This window comes from Phyllostomus hastatus, unplaced genomic scaffold (genome assembly GCF_019186645.2).
Source record: "Phyllostomus hastatus isolate PE091 unplaced genomic scaffold, TTU_PhHast_1.1 phas_contig_40, whole genome shotgun sequence".
Classification (NCBI taxonomy): Eukaryota; Metazoa; Chordata; class Mammalia; order Chiroptera; family Phyllostomidae; genus Phyllostomus; species Phyllostomus hastatus.
In genome coordinates, this window is record NW_025333872.1 from 37,915,766 (window position 1) to 37,931,134 (window position 15,369).

General features: G+C 37.5%; 1 protein-coding gene across 1 annotated transcript in view; it reads right to left on the reverse strand.

Moving 5' to 3' along the window:
• Positions 1-8,438: 8,438 nt before the first annotated feature.
• CEP162 (centrosomal protein 162) overlaps positions 8,439-15,369 on the reverse strand; it is a 76,156-nt gene continuing 69,225 nt past the window's right edge. Inside the window, exon 27 of the mRNA XM_045842534.1 lies at positions 8,439-9,958. Within this exon, the coding sequence (XP_045698490.1) occupies positions 9,749-9,958 (210 nt within the window). The 3' untranslated portion in view covers positions 8,439-9,748. The remainder of the gene's footprint in view (positions 9,959-15,369) is intronic.

The following is a 15,369-nucleotide window of genomic DNA, read 5'->3' on the forward strand; positions in this document are numbered from 1 at the left end:
CATTTGCTAACAGTGCAGGCTTAACCAGGACACCTGATCTCTTTGGGAATCAGTGTCCTCTATACAAAAAGGGATGATACCCACCTCCAAGTCTGTGAGCATTAAGGGGTGAAATATACGAAGCACTTAGAATAGTGACTGGCCTATCGTACATACTCCATTATACTGCTTTTGTATATATTCTCTTTTTAAGTATTTTAGAGATAAGTCCTGAATTTTAATGAAGGTACTAGATATTGAAAGTTACAATCTGCCTGGCTGGCATAGCTCAGTGGATTGAGCGCGGGCTGTGAACCAAAGTGTTGTAGGTTCCATTCCCAGTCAGGGCACATGCCTGGGTTGCAGGCCACGGCCCCCAGCAACCGCACATTGATATTTCTCTCTCTCTCTCTCTCTCTCTCCCTCCCTTCCCTCTCTAAAAATAAATAAATAAAATCTTTAAAAAAAAGAAAGTTACAATCTATTGTTTAATCTACCCATTGAATTTTATATATTAATCATATTTTATTTTCATAAATCCTGTTTGTTTTTTTAAATGTTATCTGTTCTTTTTCATGGTGTCCTGATTTTTTCATTACATTTTCTATAATGTATTTTTTTACAATGATTCATCCATACTTATTTCATGTTCTCTTTTAGATTATATTTTTAGATTCTTGGAATACTAATCATCCTGGGGTTTAAGAGTTTGCTTCTTCTACTCATGATTAATTATTGCTGATTGTTCTTGGTTGTGTGAGTGTTTGTGAGTGTACATGGAGTTAGTTGTGTGTGAGTTTCTCTTCAGCCTTTATAATTTTTTTCCTATGATGGTACCACAAACCCTGGTTTATAAACATTTCACTAGAGAATAAATTTGTGTTGCTTATCCTAGGCTCTAAGTGATTTGATCAGTCTGGAATTTTGTTATTTTTTCCTTGGAGACCCTGCATCGTAAGTCGAGAGTAAATCTGTCTCTCACATCCACATGCAGCATGAACTTAGGGTTTAGACTTTTTAAGGGAGACTTTTTCCCTAGAGACTCCGGTAGAACTGGTCTGCTCACCCCTTTCCTGTGTCAGTGTGTGGAGTTCTCTGGGTCTCCCTTTCATTGAAAGCAGCCCTTCCCTTACTTTCATGCAGGGGGTCTCAGTAAAGTAAGAACGTGTGCCAGGTATGGATCCTGTTTTTCTGAATGGACATTATGACACTCTTCACTATGCAGATTAAAACCCCTTCCCTCCAGGGTGCTGTGGCATCAGCCCCCAAGCTTCCTACTCTGCCTTTAAGGTTCCTGTTTATTTTTGTCACCTGCAAACTTCTCTTTCCTTCATGGTTAACACAGGGCTATTTTTGTTGTTATATTTTACCCAGTATTACTAAAAATTTTATGTTTCAGAGGGACCCAAATTAGTCAGTTCATGTTTCCAGAATTGAAAGCTTCAGTTCTAGAGTATCTGTTAGATTCTTCTTAAAAATAACCTCTCAGTATACTTCCTTGGTGAAAATCTTTATCCTTTAATCTGTCTTACCCCTCATTTCCTCTATTTCATTGAACATATTAGTTATCTTATATTCTTTATCTGCCGATCCCAGTACCTGGGCTTTCATTTGTTGTCTAATGCATCTTACTCTCATATTATCAGTCATGGAGTGTTGACACTGCAGACCTAGGGATTTTTCATTGTTGGGCAGACATTGTTAGGGAAATCTGTCCACCGTGGACACTGCCCATGGTGTCGCCTTCCGTGAGAGAGTCCCTCCCTCCCAGACAGGCAGGTCAGGGGGTGAGGGCTGACCCTCCCACTGTAGCCAGGCATGGATGGAGGTGGGTCAGGGCTAAACTGCAGTTTTAAAAACAACTTTGAGGTACAATTTACAAAATACATTTCACAGGCTTAAAGTGTACAATTTATTTTGACCTATGTAAACACCCAAGAAATCATCAACACAATCAAGACAATGAACATATACATCGCCCACAAAAGCTTTCTCATGCCCGTGTCTAATCCCTCCTTCCCCCTCCCTTCCCCTCAAACCGCTGATCTGCTTCCTGTCACTATACATTGGCTTACTTATACAACCAGGGATTACGATGCATGCCATCTGGCAGGTGTCTGCTGTTACGTCTGGCAGCTTTCATGCAGCGTAATTATTTTGAAATTCATCCATTTATTGTGTCAATTTTTCATTCCATTTTGTTCCTCAGTAGTATTTCATTTTATGAATATGATTTGTTTACCCATTTCCTTGTTGATAAACATTGGGTTATTTACAATTTCTGGCTATTAAAAATAAAACTGCTGTGAATATTTGTTTACAAGTCTGTGTGATTATAGGCTTTTATTTTCTTATGTGCCTAGAAGAGGAATGTCTGAATCTTATGGTAGACAAGTGTGTCTATCTTTTTAAAAAACTGCTAAATAGTTTTCCAAAATGACTGTTGTATCATTTTACATTCCTCACAGTGTATGAGTTCTGGTTGCTTTGGTTCCTTGCCAACATCTTGTAGAGTAAGTCTTTTAAATGTTATCCATTCTAATGTGTGTGGAGTAGCATCTCATTGTGGTTTTAAGTTGCATTTCATTAATGACTAATGGGATTCAGTGTCTTCTTACACACTTATTTTTCATCTGTGTATCTTTAGTGAAGTGTCTCTCCAAGACTTTGGCTCATTGTTTTATGGGGTGTTGTCACTGAGTTCTGAGAGTTCTTTATGCTGCTTATGAACACTTTATCAAAAAGATGACCTGCAAATAGTTTCTTTTCGTCTATGGCTGTCCTTTCATTTGCTTAACAATGTCTTTGAAGAGCGGAGAAGTCCGATTTACCAATTTAAAAAATGGATTATACTTTTGGTGTCATATTAAAGAAATCTGTCCAAACTGAAGGCCATAAAGGTTTAATGTTGTGTTTTTCTTCTAGAAGTTTCACAGCTTAGTTTTTCTATGAAGGGCTGTGGCCCACTGGAGTTAATACTTGAGTACATTGTGAGGTATGCATCCAAGTTCCTTTCTTTGCATACGGCCATCTACTCTCCCGGCACTGTTTGTTGGAAAGGTCCTTTCTCCACTGAATTGCCTTTGTGTCTTTACTGAAAATCAGTTGTTCGTATACGTGTTGTTTTATTTCTGAATATTCTATTGTGTTCCACTTGTCTGTTTTTCTTTTTTATGCCAATACCAGATGTCTTGATCACTGTAACTTTATAGTAACACTTAAGTTCTCCCATTTTGTTCTTCTGGTTTGAAGCTGTTTTTGGCTATTTTGGGGTCCTTTGCCTTTCTATAGGAATTTTAGAATGGGCTTTTAAATTCTTTACCTTAGATCCTGTTCTGCCAAAATTCCACCCATTTCTCAAGATTCATCTCCAAAGCCACATTTTCCAAAAAAAATGAAAGGAATTTCTCTTTCTTCTGTGCTTCATTCATACTTCATAAGACTCTCATTGCATTTATTCATAGTTGCTTCTATGAACTTGTCTGATCTTTCCTGGCTTACTGTAGACCCCTCATGATCAGAAAACTTGACTTGTTCCCTCTGTGTGCTGAAAAAACTTGCTTTATGTTTTGCAGGATTGAGCCTTTCCTTAAGAGAGGTCTGCAGAAGATATATGGCTTATTTCCTGCATATTGTTAAGGAATTTAAGAGATTTAGAATGGTTTATTTTTTGTTATCTCCAAGATCTCTCAGCCCTTATTATTTCTGTTGCTATTACTGTACCTTCAAAGAATAGCAGGATAATTATTTTCCAAATATCAAAATACTCTAATTTACTTGAGATGATAATTATATGCAGCTCTCTTAACCTAGTTATTGTTCACGTACTCCCTCAACATTGAACTCCTGGGAGAATGTCATATCTTTGCAGATATCAATGATATCTTTGGCTCCCAGGGCAAGAGTACCTCACGTCAGATCTGCTATATTTCCACTGGTCCCCTGCAGCCCTACACTAGCTCTCAACTGGGGGCAACTGCAGCCATGCACTTGCCCCCTAAAAGCCTATTATTCCCAGGAAGAACTTTTGCATGGAGTAGAATCATGTCCTTCTCATGGGAGAGTTCAGCCCAGTGGTCTGGCAGCATGGGAATAGGTGTAGCCTGCTGTTTGTAGAGTATAAATTCTTCTGTACCTACTAGGGACAAATACAATGGGGAAATTGTATTAGCATGCAACAAGTGAGCAGCATGATACATGAGTAGGAAAATCAGCTTTCTTGTCACACTCAGGCATTGTGTCAATGTGACACTCAGTGTGGGGAATGATTTCTCCTGTGAGCAGTTTGAGGGTTGAGGACTTAGGAATGGAGTTTTGTTTTTCTTTTTTAGCCATTGCATCTGGCGAGATTATACAAATCCTGTGTGTTTGTGGAGCACAGCACAAATCTTTATTAAAGCATCATGTGTTTAAAGGGCTAGAAGACAATTTGTTAGAAGATAGAAACACTCTTTGATTTTCATCCTAAAGTAGAATCTTGATTAGTGGTTAAAGAAAATTTGCATTAAAATCTTAAGTAGCTATGTGTAATGACTGATGGGTACTAGACTCATCCGGGTGATCACTTCATAAGTTGTGTAACTGTCCAATCCCTGTGTGTGCACCTGAAACTAATGTAATACTGTATGCTAACTGTAGTTGAAAAAGTAAAGAAATTATTACAAAAACTCCATGTCCTAAAACAATCTTAAATACAGTGATATAAAATAAAAAATGATTAACGTGATACCAGTTCCGAGCCAGTTTCTGTGTCAGCTTTGCAATGACTCCTTCCTTATCAGGGCGCCTGAGGGGCTGGGCCGTCATGGACACATCATCAGCATCATCATGGAATTTATTCCTCTGAGTCGTCTAACCTTTTGGTGCTCTGCCCTACCCTGGAAGAAGAGTTGTCTTGGGCTACACATTAAATACATTGTGACATGTAATTACAAACAAATCTCATAAGGTTTTCAATAAATTTATGATTTTGTGTTGGGCTGCATTCACAGCCATCCTGGGCTACATGCAGCCCACCGACCGCAGGTTGGACACCCCTGCAAAATAAAAAGATGAACAGAGGATGTGTCTGCATGTGTAAATGAAGAACAATCATCAGACATGAGATGCAGAATGAATGTTCCATTCAGAGAAGAATGTGATCATGAAAACCTGGTGTGGTGGACAAAGGAAGTGGTGGGAGTGAGCTGGTCAGATGGAAGAATGAGGACCAAGCAGAGGAGACCACATGGATGGCACGGTTAGATTCGTGGCTTAGTTTGAATGAGGGGAGTGTGACAGGCAGCCACCCATCCAAGGTAGCCACCTGTGAAAACATTACTGTTCATGGAAAAGGGACTTTGCAGATGTGATTAAGGCTTGTGAGATGGGAAGAGTATCGTGGATTATCCAGGTGGGCCCAATCTAATCACATGGGCCCTTAGAAGTGGAAAATTTTTCTTAGCTGAGTTCAGAGTCAGAGGGAGATGTGAATGTGGAAGGATGCCCAACAGGTGCACTGGGCTGGCTATGACATTGGAGGAAGGAGGCACAGGCCAAGGATTGTGGGTAACCTCTGGAGGCTGCAAAAGGCAAGAAAGCCATTCTCTCCTAGGCCCCTGGGGATACCCTGATTTTAGCCCCATGAGAACTCTGTTGGACCTCTGACCTACAGAACTGTAAGATGACATATTTGTGCTGTTTTTCAGCTGTTAAATTTGTCGAAATTTGTTACAGTAATAAGGAAAAGTAATGGAGGATTTGTGTAAGAGTAGAGGTCTTGAATGGAATATGGAGACAAAGGCTGGGATCAGACTGAATAGTGCCTTGAAGACTGAGGTAAAAGTTCCGATAACGCCTAAAAACATGGTGAAATGGGAAGGTGGTGTGCAGAGTTTTAGAACTGCCTGGCAATGCTGTTTTGCAGACAATTTAGGATAAGAAGAGCATTGGGGTAGAGGAAGCAATTAAAACTCTATCTAAAAAGTAAGTCGTGAAATGGTGACAGGGCTCAGGTGGTGGTGGATATGGGACCGGGGAAGGACAGAGAGGTTATTTTGAAGGAATTGGCTATAGGTTTGGTGATTCCATGCCAGGGAGAGTTAGCCAAGTGTGGACTGAATGTTTGTGTCTCCTCAAAATTCACACTGAAACCCCAATGTGATGGTATTTGGAGGTAGTCAGGGTTTCTGAGGTCCTGAGGGTGGAGCTCTTATGAATGGATTAGTGCCTTTATGAGTCTCGAAAGGGCTTGCTTCATTGTTTTCCACCATGTGAGGATAGAAGAGAGCCATCTTCAAATCAGGACGTGAACCTGCACCCAGAGGTCTGGATCTTGGGCTTCTCAGTCTCCAAAACCGTGAGAAATAAATGTTTGTTGTTTCATCTGTGGTATTAGGTATAGCACCTAACGGAGTGAGCAGCTGGTTTCAGGGAAAGAAATTAGCTGGTTTCAAACACGTTTGACTTTCACGAGATGAGTAATTCTGGAAGGAATTGGGATGAGGGGCTGGCACTCAGGAGGACAGGCAGAGGGGCTGATCCGATGTTATCCTGCGGGCCGTGGTAGCTGTGCCCTGAATGTGCGAGTACATGCACTCTCTGGGGACTGGAGGGAGGAGGGGGTTGTATTTGTAGGTGAAAGTCGAGGGTCAAAAGAGATTTGTTTACCAAGTCCCTACTACATGTGTATGACTGGGCTGTTGTGAAGACTCCGTATGCAAGTCAGTGGAGTGAGGATCTGGCTGTTCTTGTTAGGGTTCTTTGCACGTGGCCATGATGAGCAAAACAGGTAGGAAGACAAGGGCATGCACCTGTGTGACTACTTGAACTGACTGCCTAGAGCTGGTGGGAGGGGAAAGCTGCTTCCTTCTATTCCGTCTTTTCTAACGAGCTGGCTCATTTAACCCTTTTTATTCTTTCCCTCATGACTTCCCCTTTGCTTTCCTCACAAATCCTTCTGCCAAATCCCTTCCAAACTTTTCTCTAAGGAGTTACACAGGCCATATGCAGTTCTACTTATCTGTCTTCTGCATCAGAACTTTTTCACTGTTAATATAAATACCCTAAGAAAGGAGGGCCCACTGGCAGGTGGCCAGGAGGGGTTGGAGTGCAGGGCAGTCCCTGGGACTAGCTCTACTGGGCCAGACTCCCACTGTGTTCTTGCCTCTTCACCCGTGTGCTCCAAGGATGCACACCTGGTACAATTGCCCTATTTTCTTGTCCTCTCCACAAAGTCTAGTCCATTTCTTGTTCTTGAATTATACTAACAACTCATGTTATTCTAAAGAAACTTGATGCATCTCTTCCTCGTAGGAAATAGGTTTCCGCTAATGGATGCTTCCCTACTGCTTACAACAATCGTATAAAGTAGGTGTAGGTGGGAAAGAATATCTTTTCTCCTGTTTGCACTACTGAGGTGATTGTGATTGAAGATTTGACAAAAATTGGAGAGAAAAATGGACTTATTATGGCTTAAACTAGAGGGGATGAAATAGGTTCATTAGCAGTAGGACCTAACCTTATCAAGCTGGACAGGTATTGAGAAGAAATACATGTGCTTTTTATTAACAGGTCTTCTACAGAAACTGAAGAAAGGCTATAAATGGATCATATTCTAAAACAATTAGTAACTTGGAAGGATTCAGAAACATTCAAACTTCACTCTTCTCATTATTCACTGCTAAGCTCTTTGAAGCAGGATGGCTGTTGTAACTAAAGTATCTTACCTCATTCTTTGTAAGATTACCTCTTAATGCACCAGCAGATAGATCTTGGACTTACCTATAATCCTTGGTAGGCATGGGTGAGAAAGAGGAAGGTTTTCACCGCCTAGACATTTAGCCATAAATTTAGGAGTTTTGCAATAAGGGATGGAACTCTAACACTAAAGCCGGCTTTCCCAGGGTTGATAGGTAAATACTAGCTATGGAATGCTGTGAACTCACAAGTAATAGATCCGATGCAGTGGTGTCAGCAGCAAGCCACATATTTTGATCAAGTTCCTGATGGGAAGGCCTGTGGATGCAGGTGCCTTATAATAGCGTGAGGAGGTGGGACTGGAGGAGAGGACTGGTATTTCCTGGAGCCTAACTTCATAAAAGCCTTCCTATTCAAGACAGTCTAAATGTGTCTATCTTCTGTGTTCTCATCCTGGACCCTTATAAAGGCTAAGGAATGGAGCATGATTCTTGCTGTTTTTAGTTGTAACTAAAAGTTCTGATAGTGTTTATGGACCTTCAATCTGAAAATAGAATTAAAGACCAGCCAAGTGCACAGCTTACTCCAAAATAGGATATAAAATCCTCATCCAAGTAGGATGCACTTTTACTGTAAGTGATCCTCTATCCGATGCCGGCACTTCTCTGTGTTTCAGAATCAGCTATGTTTGTGCCTGGAATGAACAGTCCATGAATAGAGTCGTCAAAGGGAGGGGGGGACAGCTATAAATTAATAGGTTTTCAGATAAAAAACAGACAAAGTAATAATCAAAATAGTATATATTATAACTTAAAGTAAGATTCACATAAAAAATAGCAAACTATAATTAATGCTTTTTTTACCCTCTTAGGAAAAGGACATTAAAAAATTCTGGACATTAAGACATTAATTGCATTTCTTATATTTAATTTCCACATTTCACATTTGCTACCCATAATTTCACCAGGATCTATTGCACCTGTCCTTTACACAGTTTATTAGCCTCTGATTATTGAGCATTTGGAATATGGCTAGTCAAAGTTGAGATGTGTTTATAAATGTAAAATATACCAGAATTTGGAGACTTGGTATGAAAAAAGGAATGTAATAACTTGTAAAATCACATTTTGAATATATTAGATTATATAAATTTCCAAAATTAATTTCATTAAAAAGTCTTTTAAAATGTGGCTACATTAAAATTAAAAATTACATGTGGCTCACATTAATTATACTTTTATTGGACAGTACTGGGCATTTGAAACATTTGAAAACAAGGTGGCTATAGCTTTAACTTACCATTATCTTATATACTCACTATCTGCTTTTGAAAATGGGAATTGCAAAGTAAAAATAACAATCTGGCTACTTTTGTGCATGCTTTAGGGTTAAATTTTTTAAATGAACATATATTACTTTTTAAATAGTAGAAAGTAAAAATGTTATATTCTATCATCTTAGAGTTACAAAAAAAGAATTGGCATTTAAGACATGAAGTATAGAACAATTAATCAAATCCCCCTATTACCTGTGAAATATATTTTTCGCCTGTATCAGGTGAAGGAAAATGAGGTAGGAGTGGAAATCTGGGAGAATACAAGATAGTTCACTGGCTGCTTGTACGAAGTTACCATTCTTGGCCAAATGACAGCGGAAGCTGTCCTGCTCAGGTGACAGTCGATGTGGTTGCGCTCACATGCCTGTGTTTCCATGGGAAAGAGGGGCTGTTTTTCTGGCACCAAGGATGAGTCAATGATGGCAGAGTATGTGCAATTTTCTTTTCTTTTCATGTCTAGCATATGAGTGAGAACTTTTACTACAAAATTCACTAACTCTAATCACCTGACATAAATCACCTGCCCATAAATTATTTAAAATGTGACTGGTTAATGCTTTTCAGTAAAATACACCATAATGTTTTTTTTCCCCTTATTGGTTAAGGGCAATTTATTCTGAAACATTGCTTTTATGTTGCTTGTTTTCTGGCAACATATTGGAGCAGCTGTTTTCAAAAGCCGCCTCTGACAGAGGCGCAATCCCAGCCGTCGTGCACCTCCAGGCCTTGCCAGGAGGTCATGTGGAGCGTGCATTCCTAGTAATACTCTGGTGCATTCACGTCATTTGTGAGAGCAACTGGCACAACTACCCCCTGTCGGTGCAGCTCTCGGAGAACATCTAATATTGAGTCTAATTCTGTGCGGAACTTGTCCAGCTCACGATTCTTCAACTGTGCAAGTCTTTTCCACTTCTCAATTTCTTTGTTTTGCTCAGTTTCTACCACTTGGTGCGTCTGCTGTATTATCTGTAAATAGAAGAATTCCATATTACTGTTACAATTCATAGTGGGGGTGAAGAACATTTAATGACCTCAAAGAGCTGAAGTGGGACAATGCTGACAATGGTGACCTGGAAGGAGAAGGAGGGGGAACCCTACCAAACAAGTTCCATTGTGTCAATAAACAGGTGTGCAGGTGAAGCAGATAAGAGGGAAATTCTGATAGGGAATTTTACAGTCCTTTTCTTGTAAGCTGTGAATGATGAGTACCATTTAAAACAACAGAAAACCTTGGTATGAATCCAAACATCCCCCAAATGCTGTTCCTCTTCAGAACAGCATTTGAGATGCAATCAGGACAGTTTTAATATACAATGCATGTCATTGCATTCATTAACAGAACTGAAAATAATGATAAAAGCACACACATACAACATCTTTCATGTGCAAGGCTTGGCTTTTAACATTTTATCCATGTTAACTCATTTAATTCTGACAACCTGGGGGATACGTTCTGAGAAAGGAATTGTTAGGCAAATGTGTTATTGTGCAAACATCATAGAGTGCTTGTACACAAACCTAGATGTTGCAGCTTACTAGCTGTATATACTTAGCTTATATACTTAGGCTGTATATAATCTTGTGGAACCACCATAGTATATGTGGTCTGTCACTGAAATGTCACTATGCAGAGCATGGCTGTCCTATAAAAAAATGCCAATGGAATCTTCATATGGATAGCAATGATTCTACAGATTGCTTTGGACATTTTAACAAGTATGCCCTGCTTTTCGAAAGTTTGCATTATGCCACTTCATGTTTATGATAGACCTGTATTAGTATCTGTTTTTGCTAACCAAAAGAAATGTCAATATTTTCACTTTTATTGAAAAAAAAAGGCAAAAAGAGAAAATAGCATTCAGTGGTTGTTTAGCAGCAAGCTGTTGATAGAGACAGCCTGCACCCCAAACAGCAAGTGTGGAACTTCTTTTATTATATGTTAGCATTATTTTAGGTTTTATGCAACACTTGAGTAGGTTATTTTGGGGGTCTGAGAATGCTAAAAAATCTTTACATATAAATTAATGGTAACGGCTTCTTTTCCATGTCATTTCTGCTTATGAAAGTTTTCATGGGACGTACTCCCTTCAGAGAATGGGGGAAACCTTCATTAATTCTTCCAATAAATACAAAGGAATACAGGATACCTCCCTTAGATAGATGACCAAGTATTTCATTGCTTGCTTTTGATGCTACTGTACACAGGATTGTTTTCTTTTTTTTTCTTTCCTTTTTTTTTTTTCAAACCAACAGCTTTACTGGAAAATGAGGACAGCCGAGCCCCCCACCCCCACGGTCCTGGCGGCGTCAGCCTCAGGTTTGGGGCATCCAGGCGTCCTGCAGTACCCAGGATTGTTTTCTTTCTCTGAAAATCTGTTATTAGTATGTAGAAATACTACTGATTTTTGTATACAGATATTTTTTTTCTGCACCTTCACTGAATTTGTTGACTAACCGAGTTTGGAGGTGGAGTCTTCAGGATTTCTCTATGTATGATTATGTCACCTGCAAATAGAGTCAATTTTACTTCTTCCTTTCCAATTCTGATGCTTTTTCTTTTTCTTTCCTGACTGCTTGGGCTAGGAATTCTAGTACTGTGTTGCATAGGAGTGATGAGAGAGCAGTTGTCTTGTTCCAGATCTTGGAGGAAAAACTTTCAACTTTCTACCACTGAACACTATGTTAGCTGTGAACTTGTCATATATGGCCTTTATTATGCTGAGGTATTTTCTTTCTGTACTTAAGAATTTTTGTCATGAATGGAAGTTGAATTTTGTCAAATACTTTTTTTTGCATCTATTGGGATGCTTATGCTTTTTATCTTGCATTCCATTAATATGATGCACCATATTTATAGATTCATATGTGCTGAACCATTCTTACATGCCAGGGATGAATCCCACTTGATCCTGGTGTATGACAATTTTAATGTGCTGCTTAATCTGGCTTGCTATTTTTTTTTTTAGAATTTTTGCATCTATAATAATTACAAATAGTTGCATACAGTTTTCTTGTCTTACAGTATTCTTATCTTGCTTTAGCTCCCAGTATTTTTGAAAAATTTGAGGAATGGCATTAATTTGTGTTTAATAGCTTGGTGGGCTCTCTCTCTCTTCCTTCCTCTCTCTTTTATTCCTCTATCTTAAAAAAATTGTTTTGTGGAATTCACTAGTGAAGCCATTTGGTTCTGGGCTTTTCTTTGTCAAGAGATTTTTGAGTATTGACTAACTCTCCTTGCTAGTAACTAGTGTGTTCAAATCTTCTATTTGTTAATGATTCACTCTTGGTAGTTTGTATATTTTTAGGAATTTATCCATTTCTTCTAGGCTGTCCAATTTGTTGAGGTATAAAGTCATACCTCTTTTAATTGTGATTCACAGATATTAGCCATTTTTATAAACTGAAGGCAACATACCTTACCAACAAAAAGATTATGACTAGCTTTACTGCCGGACTCCCTTTCTTGCAGTGGTCTGGAACCAAAATCAGTATCTCTGAGGTATACATGTTCACAGTAGTCTCCTATGATCATTTGTATTGTTGTGGTATCAATGGTAGTATCTCCTCTTTTCTGAATTTCTAATTTTTAATGTTTTTTTTCTTGCTTATAGTTTTGTCAATTTTGTTTATGATTTCAAAGAATCAATGCTTAGTTTTGTTAAACTTTCCTATTGTTTTCCTAATCTATATTTCATTTATTACTGCTCTGATCTTTATTTGCTTCCCTCTGCTAAATTTGGGCTTAGTCTTTTTCTAGTTCTCTGCGATGTAAAGTTAAGTTGTTTGAGATCTTTTTTTCTTGATCTATGAATTTATCCCTATAACCTTCTCTCTTAGAATAGTTTTTGATGCATTTTATAAGTTGTGTTTTAATTTTCTTTTGTTTCAAGATATGTTTTTATTTTCCTTTTAATGTCATCTAAATTGGTTATTTAGAAGTGTTAATTTCCATGTATTTGTAATTTTTTTCAGCTTTCTTCCTATTGATTTCTAGTTTCATATATCATTGTGGTCTGAAAAGATACTGGCTATAACTTCAATCTTCTTAGGTTTGTTTGCTATGACTTGTTTCATGGAAACAATGATCTATTTGTCTAACATGATCTATCCTAGAAAAAGTACCTTGTGTGATGGGAAAGAATGTGTACTCTGCTGTTTTGAAGGAAATGCACTGTGTGTATCTGCTAGGTACATTTTGTTTACAGTTAGTTCTAAGGCTGCTATTTCTTCATTGATCCCCCCCACCCCACCATGATCTGTCCATTGTTTAAAGGGAAATATTAAAGTCCCTTACAACTACTCTACTGCTGTTATTTTTCTATTTAGTTCTGTTATAATGTTTGTTTTATATATTTGGGTGTGCTGATGTTGGGTGGCTAAATATTTACAATTGTTATATCTTGATGGATTGACCTCTTTATCATTTTTTGTGTCTTTTGTTTTTAGCTTAAAATCTATTTTGTCTAATGTAACCATAGCTAGCCAGTCCAGCTTTCTTTTGGTTAACATTTGCTTGAAATGTTTTTTCCCATCCCTTCACTCGTACTTTATCTGTGTCTTTCAAGCAAGCAAGCTCTTGCATGCATTGGATTGGCCAAAAAGTCTGTTCAGACTCTTCCACAAAATAAAAGACACTTTTCATTTTCACCAATAACTTTATTGATTTGGATATTTTGAGTATGTCAGCTATCTCCTGCTATTGGTTTCTAGTGGGTAGAGGCTGAAGTACTGCTAAACATCTTCCAATGTATAAGCCCTACAACAAAGAACTATTTGGCTAAAATGTCAATCGTACCAAGAAACTTTGCATAGCACTTTTGATATGTTTGATCAGTCACAGCACCTTCTCCACACCCCACACAAATCTTTTTCTGCATTTGTTATAATTTTACCATTGTTAAAATAATAAAGCATAAAATGCCAAAAATGTTGCATATTTTCTTCCATCTTCAAATGGCTGCACAAAAATTCACCAATTTTGATGTGTTTTTTTAAAAAATGCACCCGGCTATGACAGCTGTCACAATACAATCTAACAAAATTGTTTCAAATGAAGTTAAAGGAAACTAAGCACTACTACAGCCATCTTACGGAAAACACTAAACTTTTTGGTCAACCCAATAGTATATTGTTTGGATCTTGTTTTTTACCCATTCAAGAATTCTATGGTTTTGAATGGAGAATTTAGTCCATTTAATTTAAAGTAGTTATGGATTGATAAGGACTTACAACTGAGATTTTGTTGTTTTCTGATTTATAGATCCTATGTTCCTTGCTTCTTACCTTTTGTACTCATCTTTTATTACTTGATGAGTTTTTACAGCCCTGTGCTTTGACTTTTACTATAATCTTTTGTGTAAGCACTACAGGTTTTTCCTTTGTGATTACCATGAGTCTTACATAAACTGAGATGTACTTAAAATGTCCTGTTTTAAATTGATAACAACTTAAACTTGATAGCATACGTAAACCTTATACTTTTATTTCTTCTACCCCCAATTTTAGGTTATTGATATTACAGTTCACATATTTTTATTTTGTGTATCCAAAACCAAATTAATGTAGTTATAGTTATTTTTAGTAAGTTTTTAAATTTTTAAACTTGAGTTCTAAGTGAACAATGCACCATTACAATATTAGAGAATCTGACTTTGACTATATATTTACCATTACTAATAAGTTTACACTTGCAGTAATATGTTCTTATGATGTTAATTATCATCCTCTTATTTTCACTTGATGACTTCTCTTTAGAACTTGTATGGCAGGTCTCTGATTTTGGGGGGAATGTCTTTATTCTTTGTTTCTAAAGGACAGTTTGCTAGGTACAGTGTTATGGATTGACAGTCTTTCAATATTTTGAATATATCACCTCATTGTCTCCTGACCTCCAAAGTTTCTACTGAGAAATATGATCACAGTCTTATGGAAATTCCCACATATGTAAGAGGTTTCTTTTCTCTTGCTGTTTACAAAATTATATTTGTCTTTGATTTCTTAAAACTTCTTAATGAGATGTAATTGACATATAACATTGTATTAATTTGAGGTATTCAACATAATTTGGTGTTTGTATATACTGTAAAATTATCACCAAATAAATCTAGTTAACATAGTCACAAAACTTATTTTTCTTGTTGCTTGAAACTGAAATATTAAAAAAATTTTCAATTATAGTTGACATACAGTATTATTTTAGTTTCAGGTGTACAACAAACAGTGATTAGACATTTATATAACTCAAGAAGTGATTGGCCTAATAATACCCATCTGACACCATACATAGTTATTGCCAATAGGCTCCACATTATACTTTACAACCCCATGACTGTTTTTATAACTAACACTTTGCATTTTTTAATCCTTTCGTTTTCACT